This window comes from Heliangelus exortis, chromosome 3 (genome assembly GCF_036169615.1).
Source record: "Heliangelus exortis chromosome 3, bHelExo1.hap1, whole genome shotgun sequence".
In the NCBI taxonomy this organism is placed as follows: domain Eukaryota; kingdom Metazoa; phylum Chordata; class Aves; order Apodiformes; family Trochilidae; genus Heliangelus; species Heliangelus exortis.
In genome coordinates, this window is record NC_092424.1 from 109775692 (window position 1) to 109794142 (window position 18451).

The window sequence follows — 18451 nt, forward strand, 5'->3', positions numbered from 1 at the left end:
GGGTAGGGTGAAAAGTAATCTGCAGGAGGATTGTGAAGAAGATGCAGAGCTCTCTTTTGGTAAGAGTCTCACCATACATCCTTTTTTAGCAGGTTGAGAGAGAATAATAGAATCACAGAATGGTTTGGTTGGAAGAGACCTTAAAGCTCATCCAGTTCCAACCCCCCTGCATGGGCAGGGACACCTCCCACAACCCAGGTTGCTCCAAGCCCCATCCAACCTGGGCTGAGACACTGCCAGGGATGGGGCAGCCACAGCTTCTCTGGGCAAAGAAGACTGACAAGAAACATCAAACAAGTACAATTGATCATCTGATCATTTAAATCATGCATTTAATCAGCAATAAATTTGAACACAAATGTTAAAAGACTTGTTGTAGGCAAATATTGAGTAAGCATTCTGTAAATGGCTTTAAAATCACTTTGTCCTTCAGCAGTGACATATAAAGATATTGCTCTGAAAGAGGTAGTACTGAGTATCCATAAGAGTCTTCAAAGTTATGATCATCCACTGGTATTTTGGAAAATGTCTGAGGGTTAATAAGCTCAGTTAGTTAAAAAAAGAAATTGCTAATAAAAGGAAATAATACTATGAAAAAAACCTTTTATTTCTTTAAATTAAAAAAATAATCTTTTATTTCTTTAAGACCTTTTATTTCTTTATTTCTCTAAAGCAGATATACTACATTAGAAACATTAAATTTGAAGCTTTTACCTAGAAAACCACCAGTCCCAGTGGTTTCCATCAGTTTGACCCTGAGAGAGAAAGAGATCTGTTTTCTGATTAGGAGTGGATACAGAAAATATCTTTTAAAGGATGACTGATCTAACCTCCAAAATGTTACTGATTTGAACAAAATGAACAATCTCCTAAGGTTTCTTCTGAGAATGACAGAAATCTAAGAAACAGCTTTCAGTATCCTGATGGCTGCTGCCAGGCAATATTCTTTCCAGATACCTTTATGCACATCTTAGTAAATGCTGATGCTGAATAATTTTTTACTCACTTCTAAAAATACTTAATTTTTTTTCTGTTAAATCAAGTCAAAATGAGAGCACAGGTAGGACTGAAAGTGTGTTCAGTGGTTGCTGGGGAGGGTGAAACATTGACAGCCTTTTATGAGAAAGAAAAGAAATGGTAGTTATTGAGGGCTTCAAAATTATAATTGTACATTAATTTTGGTTTACTTTTCAGTCCCATCCTCAAAGCTCATCCTCCACCTCGTGTCTCGTTTAACTCCTTGCTTTCCTTCCCTGCCAGCATATGACTCCCTCACTGCTGAGCAAAAGGGTTCTTAGCAAAATATTTTAAGCTTCTGTAATGCTGGAGACTTCTCCAGTAACACATTACACAGCATTCATAACTGTGTACAGAAGAGCTTCTGCTGACTCAGCATATTGAAATATTTGGTTAATTTGTAAATAAGCAATTAGGAGAAAGTACTGTAAGACAGTGAACCAAATGCCACTAATGTGTGAAGTACAGGGGTGAGCCTTTAAAGAACCTTAGGGGAAATAAATCATACACCTCAAGGGGACAGGGACATTGAAAAGTAAGTAATATTTAAAGCTCTGTTTAAACAAAGGTTATCTAGAAATCCAGCAAGAGCTGTATTTAATTTCCTGATGACACCATCATAGACATCTTTGTGGACTGTCTGTTGCAGAGAGAGAGCCTGTCCAGGGTGAAGACCAGTCTAAAACAAGCTGAAAAAAGTATGAAAACTGCTGGGAAAATTCTGTGTCTTTGAATATAGGATGGTCAAACTGTAAGGACTGGATCCATCTGTCTGGATCTGAGGCACTTGTCTTAGGTTTCTGACCATAGAAAATAAAAACATTTTGGGCTGTGCAGGTTCAGGAGCTCTCCACCATAGTGGGGTGAAGAACACAGGAGGAGATCAAACACAAATAGATGGTTGAAACGAGATTTAATTTATTGTTTTGCTCTAAGCTGCAGCATTTTACCTCAGGACTGCCTGAAAAGTACCCCAGACAGCCCTCAGTACAGGGGTTTTTGGATGCCTTATTACCTTTTTCTCTTTTTCTTTCCCTTCCCCACCTTTTCCCACTACTAAGGACATTTTTATTGGTCTCAGATTTGCTCTATCTGAGGCTGGGATTTCAGCTATGCTCACGGGGGCACTGCTGGCCTTTCAAGGTTCCCAACTGTCCCCTGCAATTATATGTATTAGATTATTTCTCATATAACTCACTTTTCATTTTTCATTATGTTATCTGCAGTTCTTATCAGTGTTATATTGTTTCCTATCACATCCCACAATTTTCTCAATCACTGGTCTGTAGTTCCTCACATCTTGTTCATTTAGCTTAATTCCACATGAGAGTTGAGTCATCTGGCTGCACCACATTGTTTAAGAGGTCACTTTTAGTCCTATTCCTTGTTAGATGTTTTTACAACCCATGTTTTTAAGTTTTCAATTGTCCTAATGCTCTTCCTGGACTGTTAATTTTTTTGTAAGTATTGTGAAGAATGGACCTAGCAAAGTGTTTTTCAGAGATGCATTTGTAGTCCCTCTTCCAGTTATTAAAGTCATATATTCCTTATGTGGTTTCAAGCATCTAAAATGTAGTTTCCCAGGAAAAGCTGGACTTGGAATCATAGAATAATAGAATGATTTGGGTAGGAAGGGACCTTAAAGATCATCCAGTTCCAAGGATGGGCAGGGACATCTCCCACTAGATGATGGGGTTGCTCAGAGCCCTGTCCAACCTGACTTTGAATGTTTCCAGGGCTGGTGCAACTACCACATCTCTGGACAACACCTGCCAGTGTTTCACCACCCTCACAGTAAAAAAATTCTTTATAATATATAGTCTGAACCTGCCCTCTTTCAGCTTTAAAACCATTACTCCTTGTGCTGTCACTGCAGGCCCTGTGTATAGGGTCAATCTTTGACAAAAGGAGACAAAGAATTTCCTGAAAATGTCCCCAAGCAGGATCATGAGGATAAGATTTTTACAGTCTATCTATATATGGAATGTTTTTCAAGTGCTTCAATAAGTTTTGTATGTAAATTATGCACAAAATACTTACATATGCAGTATTTACAAAGTGAAATGTCTTCTTGGTTTTTTATAAAAAGGATTGTGTGGAAGCTTTGAAAGGATAGAAGATGACTTCTAACCAACAAGGTAGAAAAGAGTCAGTCACTGAACATCTTCAAAGAGCATATCTGAACTAAAGTGTGTTAAAACCAATCTATTGTCATTCTTGCACAAAAATCTGACATATGTAGCAGTATACAGCTGATAGAGCAAAAGGACAGCCCTGCTTAATATCTGAAGTTTTTCATGGAAAAATGCATCAGTGGGACTGAAAATGTCTGTCCTGTTTTATATGAGAAACATTTTCCACTAAATCTGATAAATAAAATTTGAAATAAGATGATGATATTAAAAAAATAGGAATTAAAATAAGATGATGATATTAAAAAAATCTTGAAAGTTCATCACTGCAGCTTGTCCTTCTGAGACATCACTGGTAGCTTTCTATATCTGAATAATTCCTGGGGGCACTGTGATCCTTCTGTTAGATTTTCATCTCCCATCCATGGCCTTTCAATGGATTACTCAATTGTGGAAGATATAGATGTGTGACTCCCAGATAATGTCATTTCATAGATTTCCTACTGATATCTCATTTTTTCACTCTTTTCATTGAGCAGCCATTCTTATCACTTCTCAGATGGAAATAATTTACCTTACTTTACCTTCAATTTTCTTCTTTCTCTTGCTTTAGGAACCAGCTACTTCAAAGGTCTCACAGAAGTTCTCCATTGAGTTTCCTGTAGGTTGACTATAGTTGCTTTCCAATCAGTTCCTAACAACTCCAACTTTTTCTTGGAACTAGAATTTAGTTCATTTTATATCTATGGACAAGATATATCTCCTGCCCATTTATTTCTGTTGGCTATAATAAGGCATATTATGGAATTACCTGTTTTTCATGGGTCCTACTCAATTCTCTTATTGTGTCCTTGAAACAGTCCAAATAAATCTGTAGTGATAAGGAATTTTTTCACCATTTCACTTTCTTTTTCCTTTTGATAAACATATTAGCAAAGAATCTTGGTACTGATATTGCCACTTAGTATTGCTTCATCAGTCACTATATTCTGTGCTTTGCCAATAATTTCCACATTTTTTTTCCTGTCAGAACCAGCCTTCAGAATACACAAAACATTTTCTTCCCCATCCAAAACCAAGGCAACAAATTCGTAAAAAGTTAATCTGGGTTATCCTGGTGAGAAGCCTGTTAGAATCCAAATAAGCAATAGAAATAGTTTCTTCTTGATTGCCTCTGCACCGTTGAAGGATGTGACATAACTCAGAAATCTTTCAGCTAAATATGGTATCCTGGAATTAGACTTGAAACACAAAAAGGTTGTTTCAATGGCTAGATTGACTCAGTGACCACAAATGGTAAAATGCAGATCATTTTGTAGAGCAGTTGGTGGTGGGGTTTTCTTATGAAGAAATATATTGGAAGGATCTAATTAAATCACCTGAGCTTGACATAATGACAATGTGTTCTAAAATCAAGCTTGTTTTATATTTGAAAAATATATCTACCTACAGCCTCTTCTTGAAATCCTGGTGTGGTTAACAAATAATCAAATGTTGTTTTCTAGCATTAGAAACTGAAAAGAACTTCATTAGGACAAGTATTGCAGATTAATTTCTTTTCTACATTGTGGCTTCAAATCTGCTGTGCTCATCGTGGTTGTTGGAGAGAATTTCATTTGGTTTCTTCTCTTCTGGAACCTGGCATGAAAATCAGAGAAGAGTTCCATTGATGAGATATAGAATTACTTTTTGTTGTAAGAGATGACTTACAGCCTGATATGAACCCACACTTCTGAATTCTGAGGGATGAATTCAGGGCTTTCTTAAGAGTAGAATTCCACTGATGTTAGCTCAGAAAGTGCAAAATCAGTATCTGGGATTTTCAAAAAGCTCAGAAGAAACAAGGTGACTATGTCTAATGAAATATAAATGTTTTATTCCAACTGTCAGTGTCCCCTCTCAACTACTTTCTGAGTAGTTCTATTAATACTACAGAACCTTCATTGGAGCAGGGTTGTTTTATTGGCACTGGTCAACACAGGCTGTGAATTTTTCAGCCACACTTTAAAACTGTCCTTTTCAGACATTTTTTTAAAATCACTGACATGTAACAGTCTGCTTCAGGTCTTGCCAAAAGCCAGTGCTTTGACTTTGCTGAGGTCAAAGAGCAAATGATTTGCACGGGTGCTGTAAGAGTTATTTTTCTGATTATCATTGACACAGCTGATCTTTTGTCTCAAAGCTTCCCCTTAGACTGCAAACTTTCAGCAAAAGGCAGGGTGTGTGGTTCATACTGGAATTTAATTGTTCCAATGTGAATGACAGGAGGAGCTAACAAGTCCAACAAAAGATCCTGAAGGTGGCCTTGATAAATTCACAGCCTGAGGCAGAAGAACATTTCTGAAAGTTGACTCGTGTGTGCAAACCACAAACCCCAGGAGAGCAGGACTGTAGCATCTTGTACATCTTCCAATATAATGAAAACTAAGGGAAGTTGTATCTTACCTCCCAATAAACAGAGTCATCAAAGCAGTTCTGGTCTGATGCTTGTCCCAAGAAGGGCAGCTTTAGAATACCACCTACAGGGAAAACAGGTTAAAAAATGGACAAAATATCCAAATAAATTTCTGACTTGTTTCTTAGTCTCTGCCCAAGCATCTTATGACATCAGGTCCCTTATTATGATGCAGTTTTCTTTGGGACAGCATGAATAGGAAATTGTTTCCAGTTGCTCAAACCTTTCCCAGACTTCAGACTGCAACTTTCTATTTCAGCCTGAATATTTGTTTGGAATGTATCCACAATCACATGGAAACATAAGACATCTAAATGAGTATGTCTTAATCTTCAGCTAGTTTCTGTTTAGAAAGTTAAGTGTGTGAATCTAGAGAAGAATTCCATCTGGAACAACATCTGACTCTTCCTACATACACAACCCAGTATCTAGGCATCATCTGAAGAAAAAATTATTGGAAAACTGGTTTTCTGTATTTAAATTCCTGCCAGCGTGTCATCACACACTATTTCTGTTTTCCTGGTTTGTATTCTTTGCATAACATTGTTACACTGAGGGTCTCCATAGTCAGCCCCCTAAATACACATATATTTCAGCTGCTCTATGCATCATACTGACCTGTCAATGCTCCACCTGCCAGACCAGTTCCAATTGAACAGCCCAGGGCAGCAGCCTGCATGCTAGGGGTAAGGTAGACACCTTGCCTGAAAAGAGCAGAAAAACAAAACACTGAAAATCAAAATACTATTACACTTCGAGACTGATAATGGATCTTATAAAACAGTATTTGCTGTCTGCATGACAAGACAGCCCCTAGGAAAAGATCCTGTCATAATTCTGCACAAGGCAAAAATCTGAAAATCTGGACTACAAATGAAAACTCTTTGTTGAAAAGTTTATTAATATCTTGTAAGCCTTCTAGAGAATGTTCCCATTTGCCAAAGAGACCAACATTTATTTCATCTTCTTGGAGTCTTCTAAGCTAGTGGCAACAGCCCGTTTTGCCAATTTTCTTGGAAATCTGAGTTGCCAGGAGTGTAATTGAAGAATCATATTAAAGATTCTTCTGTGTTCAAATGGTGCTGTAATCCGGTTCTTTATTGTGCTTTAAAATAATTTAGTTTTACTTGAGCTTTTATTTTGGAACAAGCTTGACATACAAACACTACACCAAAGTCAGGATGTCAACAGGAATCCTATTTAAGGCACAACACAATATCTGGCACCAAATCAAAGATAATTTTCTGAAAAAAATACCATTATTAGATCCAAGGAAGGTGAAAAATTATCTCAGACCTTCAATAATCAATAAACCCCTTTCTCTCATCTCTCTATAACTCACCTGGTTTCATTTGTTATTGCAGTTACTACAATGCCAGCAATACCTCCCACTATTCCAGGTAAACCATGCAAGTTATGAACTCCACAAGTATCTTGAATGTTCAGCTTGGATGCCAACAAAGGCTGAAATGAGGGGAAATAAGAAGTTTATGGTGAGTTCATAGTCTTCCATCATCTCCAGAATGATACACAAATGAAAGTAATGCAGAAGTACAAGAAACAATTTATGAAATGTACTCAAAGTTTAGCTATAAAACCTTCCATCTTTCCCCTCATTAAGAAATTATTTATATGCAGAGAAAACCAAGGATGTACATAAAATGATGTAAACACCCAAGCTATCCTATAATGGTACAAACCATATCATGCTTCACTGAAACTCTTAATCTTTTCATCCACTACTGCAAAGTGGAAAGAGGTGGCTAAGTAACACACACACCTGCTTTGAGCCTGCTAGTTAGGTATTTTCTTCCAGAATGTTTCTCTATGTCATTTTAAAGAGTTTTAGTCAGAATATTTGATGTCTGCATTTTGCACATGTAGCACTTCTTCTTTACACTTCAAAAGTATTTTTTGATTACAGATCTTTTCAGAAATTTTAGAAGATGAAATTTAATTACTCCTATTTCACTGAAAATAGCAAAATTCTGGTAGCTCCTTGAATAGAAATCCTGACTTGAGTGAACTCCAAGACCTCTGTGGTCCTTCCTCTGGTTTTAGGTGATGGACTGAAGTTACCTCATTAGCGTATATTTAAATCACACCAATTTAAAAATAATTATTATCTAGAGTTTATATCAACAAATTTCTCAAATCCCTTTCTGGCAAACCAAGGGAGCTGCATCAAAGTCAGTGAAGAAGCAGGGATATGAGAAGACAGCTGAGTCCTCAGTACTTACAGTCAGGAAGCGGAACCCAAGGACAGAGATGATTCCAGAGATGCTCCCAATGCACATGGCACCAAAAGGATGGATTGACATATCAGCACAGGTACCCACAGCCACCCCTCCTGCCAGGGTGGCATTATGGATGAGAGCCTGAAAGGAATATACAGTGGTGGAGATGGTAGATGTGGAACAGAAGGTTGTCTCAGGGTGGAGTGATGGAGAAGATTTTTTTGCTTATGGAAGCTTTCCATTTCTTCAGGTAGGATTTTACCCATGAGGAGTGAGCAGGAATTTAAAAGAGAGCTCTCTGTTACATGTTCAGGGAGTTGGTTCAAAGCTGCTCGAAGGCACCTTAACTGGGGACAGTTTCATGAAGTCTGACTTCTGTGAAATCCCCCAAACTCATCTGACCCCCTGAGAAGCCAGGGTGAGGTGGTGAGAACTGCTTCCTACAACAGCAGTGAGCCAGATCACTGAGCTGTGCCTGCTCACCCTGAGTGCTGGAAACAAGTGGGTGAAAACACAGGGATGGATTTTAGGGCAAGAAGATGACATGTTAGGAGGCTGGTAACCCCAGCTTAGTTTGGTTTTGCTTGTTTTGCAGCTGCACTGTGAGTCGGCCAGGGACCTATTTTGACTATTTCAGTAAGGGAACTCACACAGCATCTGCTTTGGAATAAGACCCAAAAGTCCACTTGAATGTTGGACTAATGTCTCTGTGGACAAGAGAGAACAAGCGAGCAGGACCATCACTATAAGATCTAAGAGGTTTTTTACTCTCCTCTTGCACTGATCCCACCAGGAACCGTGCCATACCTCAAGAAGATTGGGTTTCCTCAGGACCCAAGGTTCCATTGTAGCTTTTAGAAGCACAAGAGCTCGAAATTTGCCCTCAGTAAAGGCTCCAGATAATTCATGGACAGAGGGAACCTGCATAATCACCTTTATTATAGAGGGGCGACTTGATTTAACAGAAGTTTTCGTGTTATTCTTACCATGCTGAATTTGCCTCTTTGATCCACCAGGCTGGAGAGGGCAAAAGTCATGACAGTACAGGCAGCCAAGGAATAGTAAGTGTTAACAATGGCTCTCATCTGGTAAGCTGAGTCAGATGCAGTAGCACAGTTAAAACTGGGCCAAAAAAGCCAAAGGAACAGGGTACCTGTATGAAAAGAGGAGAAAATGAAAAAAAGACTGTCCAGTCACAAGCAGTTTTTTGATGTTTAAGATCCAACATAATAGAACCAATTGGATGGGGCTTGGAGCACCCTGGTCTAGTGGGATGTGTCCCTCCCTGTGGCAGGGGAGTTGGAACCAGATGATCCTTAAGGTCCCTTCCAACCCAGACCATTCAATGATTCCATGAACTAGCAACAAAAATGAAGATGATCAATGTGAAACATGAAATAGCCAAAATGATGGAAGAAATACTGGATTGTGGAGAAGCTTTTAGCACTGGGAGCTGAGATTTTAACACATGGCCTTTGTCAAATCTTAGTGGTATACATTAACTCACTGTAAGCTCTTCTCGTGTCCCACTCACTGCCAGAGCTCAGCATCACTGCTAAGCCCATCCCAGAAAGGAATGAATTAGCAAAACAGTTCACATGCAAATCCTTCATCATCTCTTTCTATCACTGATGGTTTTACATGGCAAACTGATCTCTGAATCGATCTCAAAACAGTTATATGAATGGTTTCTAAAACATTTGTTTGAGGGACAGAGCACAGCTCACTATCTTTAGTCAATTTGTATGGGAATGCTGCTTATAATACGTAATTATCACTAATGCTCAGCAAAAACATTTTTAATTTGATCTTTCCTTTTTTTAAACAATAAAAAATAAAAATGAATGTGCCACTGAAAATACTGAATATGCATCAGACAAAAAAAATAATATGCTTCTAAGAGTGAAATAAGATAATGGGTGCAGTGTAATAACAGCCAGTTAGGGATGAAAGAGAGATGAACAACTGATCAGCAGTCAGTATTACATCACTTACCAATCATGGCAAACATGTCAGAATGATAGGTAGATTCTTCATTTTGATGTTTGATTTTCAAGCCAGGACGATACAAGACGAGGGTTACGGCCAACCCAAAATAAGCTCCAAAAGCATGAATAGTCATTGAGGCTCCAACATCTGAGGCCTGGAATAGGGACCCCAAAATAATGACACAGATTTTATACAGCATAAAGATTAGGATTTGATGAAGGAGAAGTTAGGATGACTTTAATGGTTTATTTTGTATGGTAGAAAGTATAAGCTAGAACATTTATGCTGTGAGTATTACAAAATCTGTTATGAAAGCAATTATTGCTAAATGTCTGTACCTGAAGTACTCCTGCAACGAGATATTTGTTGCATGCAAAGATTGTAATCTCCAGAATTGTCAAGATCAGCATCTGAACAGGACTTGTTTTCCCCAGGACTGCTCCAAATGAAATCAAAGCTGTTGCCGTACTGAAGTCTGCATTTACCAAGCTGAAGTTAAGGGAAAAACAATTAAAAAAAAACCAAAACCCTACTAAAACCCAAAAAAACCAAGGCAAAACCAAAAGAATAGGAAAAAGAAAATCAGTTTAAAGAGACCTGATGCAAAGCTATAATATAAAACTACCCATTATCATTAAAAAACCCCCAACCTATCATTAAAATAGTAGAGCTTTAACTCTTCCAATATAGATTTATCAAGATCGTCTTTGTGGATGAAAATTAATCAAGACTTTGCAGATGTTTTATGTAGGGAACTTAACCAGCCACCAAGGGAAAGCTGTGGGCAGGTAACCCCCTACATCTATCTTATATCTGCTAGTGAAAAGGCCAATGAAGTGTGTACCGTGGATGTGCAGGAGTATTTCCAGCTCTGACTGTCAAACTCCAAAGAGGACAGAGAGTTTGGTCAGATAGTTTAGGTCATTTCAAAAGCCTCACACAACTTTCTATCACTGTCCATCACATTTGCAGTCAGGAAGGACCAGTGTTAACAGGCTCTGGGGAATGGCAAAGATAAATAAAGCCACATGTTGGTCTGAAATTTACAGCACAGGGGGGCACTAGCTTATAATGCCTATAGTGCTTATAGGTCCTTCCACAAATGCCTGTCTGTAAGCATCAGGAGCTCCTTATGTTATTTCTGTGTGTCCCTGAATAATTTTTGGATTCTCTTCCTTTCAAAGCTATCTACAGGTTGTCTCAGAAAACAGCACAGCAGATGTGGAAAACATCCTGAGACCTTGGTAGAAGCAGGAGAGATGGGTGGGAGGAACATTAAAAGTAACAGCATAGTTCATGAGGTCTATTACACTATGATTGGGGTCCAAAGCCTACTGAATTCTGGTGATCTCAAGAGGCAGGAGAAAACCTCATGAGAGGACAGAAACACTGTTCCAGCCTTTCTTCTGGTGACCCCATGTGTCATGGAAGGACAGACCCTTGCTGGATTTTCCAGCTTCCACAACTCCAGAGATTGAAAGAAGTCTCCCTACATGACCCATAGCCCCCATGTAATGTAGCACCTCAGATTTCATCCTACACTTTGGTTCCCTTGGCCCAATGCACCAAGTGCTGCCCCAACAGAGGTGAAGGGCAGTTAAATGTGGTCAGCAAAGCTCAGATTCCAGTGAACTCTCATCCTACAGATGTTGTTTATGGCTTCTCCTGATATTTGAAGTAATAACAATGTCAATTTTGGTAAATTCACAGGTACCTTTTGACATCAATATGAATTTTCCCTCCTTTCATATTCCAAAATCCTTGCATCAGGGTTCCCCACTGAAGCCCAAAGGCAGCAATGAGCATGTTGAGGCCGATGCTGCTGAATCCATACTTCTTCAGAAAGGTCATCAGGAAACCAAAGCCAACAAATATCATCACATGGACATCCTGAAAAACTGAAGGGAAAACATGCCTGGGTAATGACTATGAAGGAAAGAAAGCTGGGGGGAATAAGGATTTAATAGAAAGATTTCCAGACTCATGTAATCAATGTGATCCATCCCCCCCCCACTTCAGGACCAGTCTGCCAGTGGAAGGTAGAATGTATGGAAAACATAAGACACAAATATTGGGTTTTTTCCTGCCTAAGTCATTATGGAAAGAACACAAGAGCTCTATATCAGCAATTTTTATGTTTCTGGAACTGTTCTGCAATTCTGAAGCTACCTGGAATGTCAAAACTTCACATCTTCACAGAAAAAGTTTCTGTGAAGTTGTCACATGCTTGTGTTGGGGCTAACTCCAAAATTGTACATGGGATTATTCTGGAAGAGTGACTTGGCTTGGTGCAAATTTATTCTTGTGATCCCTAAAAATTATTGTACAGAGATTGATTTCTTTAGTTGGTTAAAAAAAAAAAAAAAAAAGGCATTTGTTATGGCATCTAGGCTAGTAAATTAATATTTCTAATCAGCATATACTCAGACCTTCTTCAAATGTGCTTTTAATTTTTTTTTTTCTGAATATGAATTTTATTACAATGTGGCTAGTTGTTTTCCTACTTTTTAATATTTTTTTTTAATTTCCTTTTCTTAGGCTTTTTAATGAAACTGGGTTTTATCACCACAAATGGATATTTTGTATTTGAAAAGAATGTGTTACTCTGCAGTTTATCATCTGACCTCACAGATCTCACACCAAGCAAGTTTGAGTCCTGTAATGAATGCTTTTTCTCTATCAAGAGAAAAGTTCTTTTTATTAAGAACCTAATTCTAGATAAACTATTTATTCTAATTTCAGTTCCAGTGCCTCTTACATGCAAATATGCAGGAAAAAATGTGAGACATTGAGCAGGTTATTGTAGTATTTGTCTTGAAGTTCTACCTCTTAGTACTTTGCTCTCTGCATTACCACATTTAGCCAAAAGAGGGCCCAGAAGTATAGTAAATTACTGGAGGTTCCTAATAAAATTCTGTTTTCACTGTCATATTCCAGCCCTGACCTAACACTGAGATACAGACATGCATGGAGTAAGATCCTTAATATTGAGTTACATGCACCAAGGAAGCAGCACAGAAATGCAGATGGTTTGGAGATATGCCCAACCCTTTTACTTACACTTCCAGCTGGACATTATTTATTTCCTGACTTCAGTAGAAACCATTAATGGGATTTCTGAGGCCTCTGTAGTCCTTACAAAGCTCTTAATTTTCCTCCATGTTACTCAGTTTCCAGAACTACCATCCAAACTCTTGGCTTGTGCTTGCTACATATTGTATAAAACACACAACCAACTTAATTTCTCCACTTGGGATTTCTCCACTTGGGATCCTGTTTTTCAGGCACTTGCATATTTGGGGGTGCAATGTTGTGTGAAAATAACTGCCTTGCTTAGAACTCAACACATTCCTTTCCTTCAGAGGATCTGTCAAAGGATGAAAAACTATGGCTGGGAACAAGACCAGTGGAGACTGAATGTTGACTAAGCCTTTTTCTTCTCTTTTTAAAATAATTTTCTGAGAGTGACCATTTACCCAGCAACCAATCAACACCTTTGAATTTGAGAAGCAGCCTGGGTAATTTGTCTGACTTGTCTAACTGCTTTATCACAACCTTGTTAATGCTACCAGAAAAATACAGAATTGGAGGGCAAGTCCATGAAAGCTGCACAACTTATCAAAAAGGAGCCTTTTTGTTTGAATTTAGCTGAAAAAAAAAGGAAGCTTGTATTTAATAAAAGCTGAGTGTGACACATCAGAGTGATGCACAACTTCAAGAGTTTTCACTTCATATCCCATGAGTTTCATGCTCAAAATGAGGAGTATGTTTGAAAATTAACTACTTCTGCTCTTTTGATTATTTAATCACCCTATGCCATGGACTTTTGGAAAAAGTTCTATTTTTGCCCATTCAGGGTAGTCATCTCCAGGTAAGATTTTTCCAGTCTTCCAGAGAAGATTATAGTTTGTTAATATTTGCAGTCTTCTGCTTAAATCATTGCAGAAAAAGCAAATAAATGGTTCTCATCAAACCATTCCCAGTCATATATGCAATTTTCAGTATACCATGCCTGGGTTAGAAAAAGATGCCTTGCTGCTTAAGAAACCTGATTCTACACATGAGCAAAAGAAGAGGTTTCAAAATCACATCAGTGACTGAGAAGTTGAATTCTCAGTGCTCCCCAATAAATCTTCTCCAGGCTCCAGTCTCTTTTCGAAGGTGTTTTTAGCAATCTTACCCCATCCCTGAATCTTAGAAGCAATTCTGTTTGAAACAAGGAGCTGGCTGACATGTAATCCTGCCTCCTCCTCAGGGCTAGCCAGGATTCATACAAAATTTTTAAAGCTGTCTGGACTTACTTATGCAAAAGTTTAAAAATCCTGGTTAAAACTAGGTTAATTCATAGATGAATTTGAGGACAAATTTCAACTAGCCTAGCATATACTTTGTTTTTTAACTACCTCTTATGCATCCTTTTAAAGAAGAGTAGGTCTGGAAATATTTCAAATGATGGAGAAAACAGTGTGATTTGAAAGAAACTGTTTCAGTAACTGCTTGTGTTTAACAAAGCTTGTGTTTAACAACTTCTATTATGTGAGACAGGAGAATTAAGATTGGGAAAAATGCTCCATCAGATCCTGAACAAAACCACTGCACATGACACTGCAAGGCTTCCAGAACAAACATTAATTCCACTGCAAGGTCTCTGCATGGTGTCCAGACTCAAAGCATTATGGCATCTAGGTTTATATGAAAATTGTGATTTTGATCTGTCAAAAGACTAAACTGCAAAACCCTGAAAAAGAGGGATTTTTAGTTTTCCTAAGCCATGAGTCATGCAACAATCAGAGGACATTACATACAAGATACTGACATTGAAGAAATCCTCTGGGATTGCTGGAAAAACCATCACATGCCCTTATCCTTCCATTCTAGAGGAACAGCACCCCTGAAGTTGGTCCAATGCAGTATTTACATCCATGAGAAACAGGCATAATGCAAAGCCAAGCTTTGGGAACGGTCTCAGATCATCCTCTCTTACCTGACTTCAAAACTGTGGTGATCCTTAATTTTTATTTTAATTTTTTTTTCACCTTTCTTCAGCGTAAAAATGCTGAGACATCTTGGATTCATGGTGCTGAGCTAAGGAAGTCATAAGCAGGGCATGCACTGCAGTTCTGACACTGTAAATCTTCCCCTGGATGAAACAAGTAAATCTTTGAAGTGTAGATGATGTTTTGGGGTAGAGTCAGAGAAAAGGTGGGTGGACAGGTGTTTCAGGCAAGAGTGATTTTGGTAAAATAATGGTTCCTGAGTGGAATCTGTGCTGTCAGGTTATTAGCATAGTTTCTGGCATAGTTTTTGGCATAGTTTTTGCTCAGGCCAACTATTACCTCCCAGGTACCAGTGGCCCAAGGGTCATTCCCAATATATCATCTAGAAAAGGCCACCTTGTTTAGGAATGGAGATAATTCAATATCATGAACATGGCCAAGCTGTGTCTCAGAAAGAGAAAGGGCTCTAAGTTGCTGTATCTCAGGGGTACTGCTGCATCTCAGTGGAGTTATCCCAAATGATACATTCCCCTGTATCAGTCACTGAAAGGCCCATTGGAATGAGACAAAAAGAGGGATACATTCAAAATTCAATGGGCACTTCAGCAGGCAAGGAGTTCAGTACTGTTAAGATCATCACAGAGGGCTGGAGTCAGGGCTACAAGTTGTTAAGAGCTGAGAAAACAGACAACAAAGCTCCAATGCTGCCAGCAAGACACAAGGGGCTCCTCTGCAGTTTTATTTTTCTGTGTGTTTACAACAGGCCAGATCTTTCTGCCTGAACTTCATCAAGCATTTGCAGAACAAATCAACAGAAATTTTTGCAGGCAGAAAACTTAGTGTCCAGGACTGAGCCCCTGCTTTGAAAGATGGGGCAGGGTTCTCCACCTTATAACAAAAAAAAAGTGACTTTCATGGAATCCACTTTCTGCAAACATGTAATGGTGAATATGCCCTTGCCTGGCCTCATAAGACAACCTCTGAAATCTGGTTGATAGTGCTGAAATGTTCTGTCCATTTTCATTACTGCTACAATAATCAGGACAGAAAGCCCATCAAGAAGCACTACAATCCACCCTTGAAAAATGCCAGGATTCTTCAAAGCAATTTGTACTTTTCCAAGCTTTAGCCTGATATGCAGACACTAGAACTATTTTCAGGACTCTTCTCTCCAGCAGTAGCTACTTACAGAATTCTATACATGCTCAATTTGAATTTGTCTTTGAAGCCTTTTGCTTCCACACCCAGAAAAAAAATAGTTTGCCCCAAAGCACACTTTTCTATCTGTATTGTGAGGTTTCATAACTTACTCAGAAATCTTACTGAGGATTAGTTTAAAGAAATTCTACAGATCCATAAATCTTGGACAGCATCACTTACTTGGGTATAAACTTTGAGAGGTGTCACTGGCTTCGTATTCCACAAATATCCCAAACAACACAATGATGACCACTTGTAGAAGAAGAGCCAGGATCGAGAACTTGAACCTCATGTTTGTGTCAAGGGCTGAAGGCATTGCAGGAGAGCAGGAGACTGGGAGAGCTTGATAAAGGACCCTTGCCTTTGGTGGAACTGCCTAATTCAGTGAACCTGAGTGATATAGCAAAAAAAAAAAAAAAAAAAAAAGAGAAGAACGAGCAAAGTCACACCCACTGTGGGAGGGAAACACCATGGGTCAATATAATATAATGAATTTTATTTCCCAGGCTATTTCTGAGCCATTTCTGGGCTTATATATTTTTGCAAGTTGTAAAGCAAATCAGCTCATTTAGCCACAGATATGATTCTCACTGTCTTACGAGGATTTTTAAAAGGAAATGGCCTCAAAAGAAATCTCACAAAGCCTGGTTTGCTGTGCACAGGAAGCAGCACAGCCACAGTCAGCTTTATTTCCTTTAGTCATAAATTTCTTTAAGTTGTAGCTTTTGTTTTAAAAGGTAAATATTTTTTCATCTTATATGCAATATGTATAAATAATATATATATATTTCATCCCTTCATATTGTATGTATATATATGAACAAGGAGAATTTCAGCAGACCTTCAGAGTTCTTGTTTCTCAGTGGCTGCAGTACTCAGCTCACAGGTTTTCATTGTGAGCCCTTATTTCAAAACAAAATAATATTTCTTCATTAAAAAAAAAAAAATGTTCTTAATTGTTAAAAAAACGCATAACAAAAACCTGTAGATTTATAAAAAGAGGATTAAAAAAAATTTTAAAATTTTAATTATTGTATTCTGTATTTCCCTTAATTCAGACAATGAAAATAAGAAATCAAATCTCTTAAATTGATTTAAACTTTCTCATGAATGAAAGAACAAATGAAATTCTTTGATTACTGTAGGATGATCACTTATTTGTCAATAAGTGTCAATATTTGTCTTGACAGCTGAAAGTCTTGGGGATAAAATATTTTATTGATGTGATACTGAGCAATAAGGCCTCCATTAACCCAGTATTCAGACAACAGGACAAAATTTTATAGTAGGAGCCTTTTATTTAATGAAAAACAGGTACACCTCTACTGGTGCACATGAGACAAATCCACATATTTGTCAATCTTTAATGTCCCAAACAGGGTGGCTGACATCAGGCACCTTTTAGGAACAGTGCCCAGTTCATGTTAACTTCTGTACTGAGTCTGTTTTACACTACTGGTGTAATCCTAGGGAGGATAAAAGCCTTGGCACTGCCCAGTCTTCCAGCATAAATGTAAAATTAGACCATTGTCTGAACTAGGTTTAAAACGAACTCAACTTTTTCTCCTTGAAAATGGGTCTGTGGATTTGGAATGGAAAATTTATTTAACAAGCAGAACATTCCAGTCTATCACAGAATCTGACATGGAAGTGGCAAAGCTAAAATCAGCTTTTTTTGTTGCTGTTGTAGAGACTGCGTTTTGAGGTTTTAAGGTGTGTAGCTCATCATCTGTAAATGTTGTGTATGATTTCCATTTCTCTGCTTGCTGAGAACTAGATAGACATCTTGTAAATGTCTTTTTTTTTTTTTATTTTTATTTTTTTTCCCCCAATGGCCTTTTACAATTACAAACCTGTTCAGTATGATGCCATACTTTTCCTGCATAGGTTCTGTGTGCTCCATTTGCTGTCAGGAAAAGCACATAATTGGAATAATGACTACAGGAAAAACTGGGATGCTTTCTATTTCAGCTAGAGGCTTGTTTCCATCTCTTCCACTTCCTTGTGCCCTCTTGTTAAGAAGGTTAAGGACTTCTCTCTCCACTAAATCTTGACGAGTACACAAATGCTACAAAAATCTCAAGTGTAATGCTGTTTGCTGTTTATGCATGCATGAAGTGTCAAGGAGAGAGATTAGGGAATATTCTTCAGTGAAAAGGTGTGTTATCTTCACTTTCCCTAGATAGTATATTTCCCAGTTATAATTAATTTATCATTATAATAATATAACCATATATTTATAAAATATTATTTATTATATATTATATCTATAAATATAATAATAATAATGATAATAATAATGATAATAATAATAATAATAATAATAATAATAATAATACATTTCCTGTGCAATGGTTCCTCCATAGCAGCCAGATTTGGAAAGGGTGTCTGTAGGGAACAGTCTGCAGGGAACTGATCCCAGAA

The 18451-nt window shown here is 38.0% G+C and overlaps 1 protein-coding gene across 1 annotated transcript; it reads right to left on the reverse strand.

Annotated features, from left to right (window-relative positions):
• Window positions 1-307: 307 nt before the first annotated feature.
• RHAG (Rh associated glycoprotein) lies at window positions 308-16663 on the reverse strand. The gene is made up of 10 exons (XM_071742163.1): window positions 16208-16663; window positions 11545-11728; window positions 10169-10319; window positions 9837-9984; window positions 8828-8994; window positions 7845-7982; window positions 6947-7068; window positions 6223-6308; window positions 5595-5668; window positions 308-4787 (listed from the first exon to the last, which is right to left on the reverse strand). Exons 1-10 carry the CDS (start codon window positions 16341-16343, stop codon window positions 4710-4712), a joined length of 1284 nt encoding a protein of 427 aa, XP_071598264.1. The 5' UTR covers window positions 16344-16663; the 3' UTR covers window positions 308-4709.
• Window positions 16664-18451: the final 1788 nt, after the last annotated feature.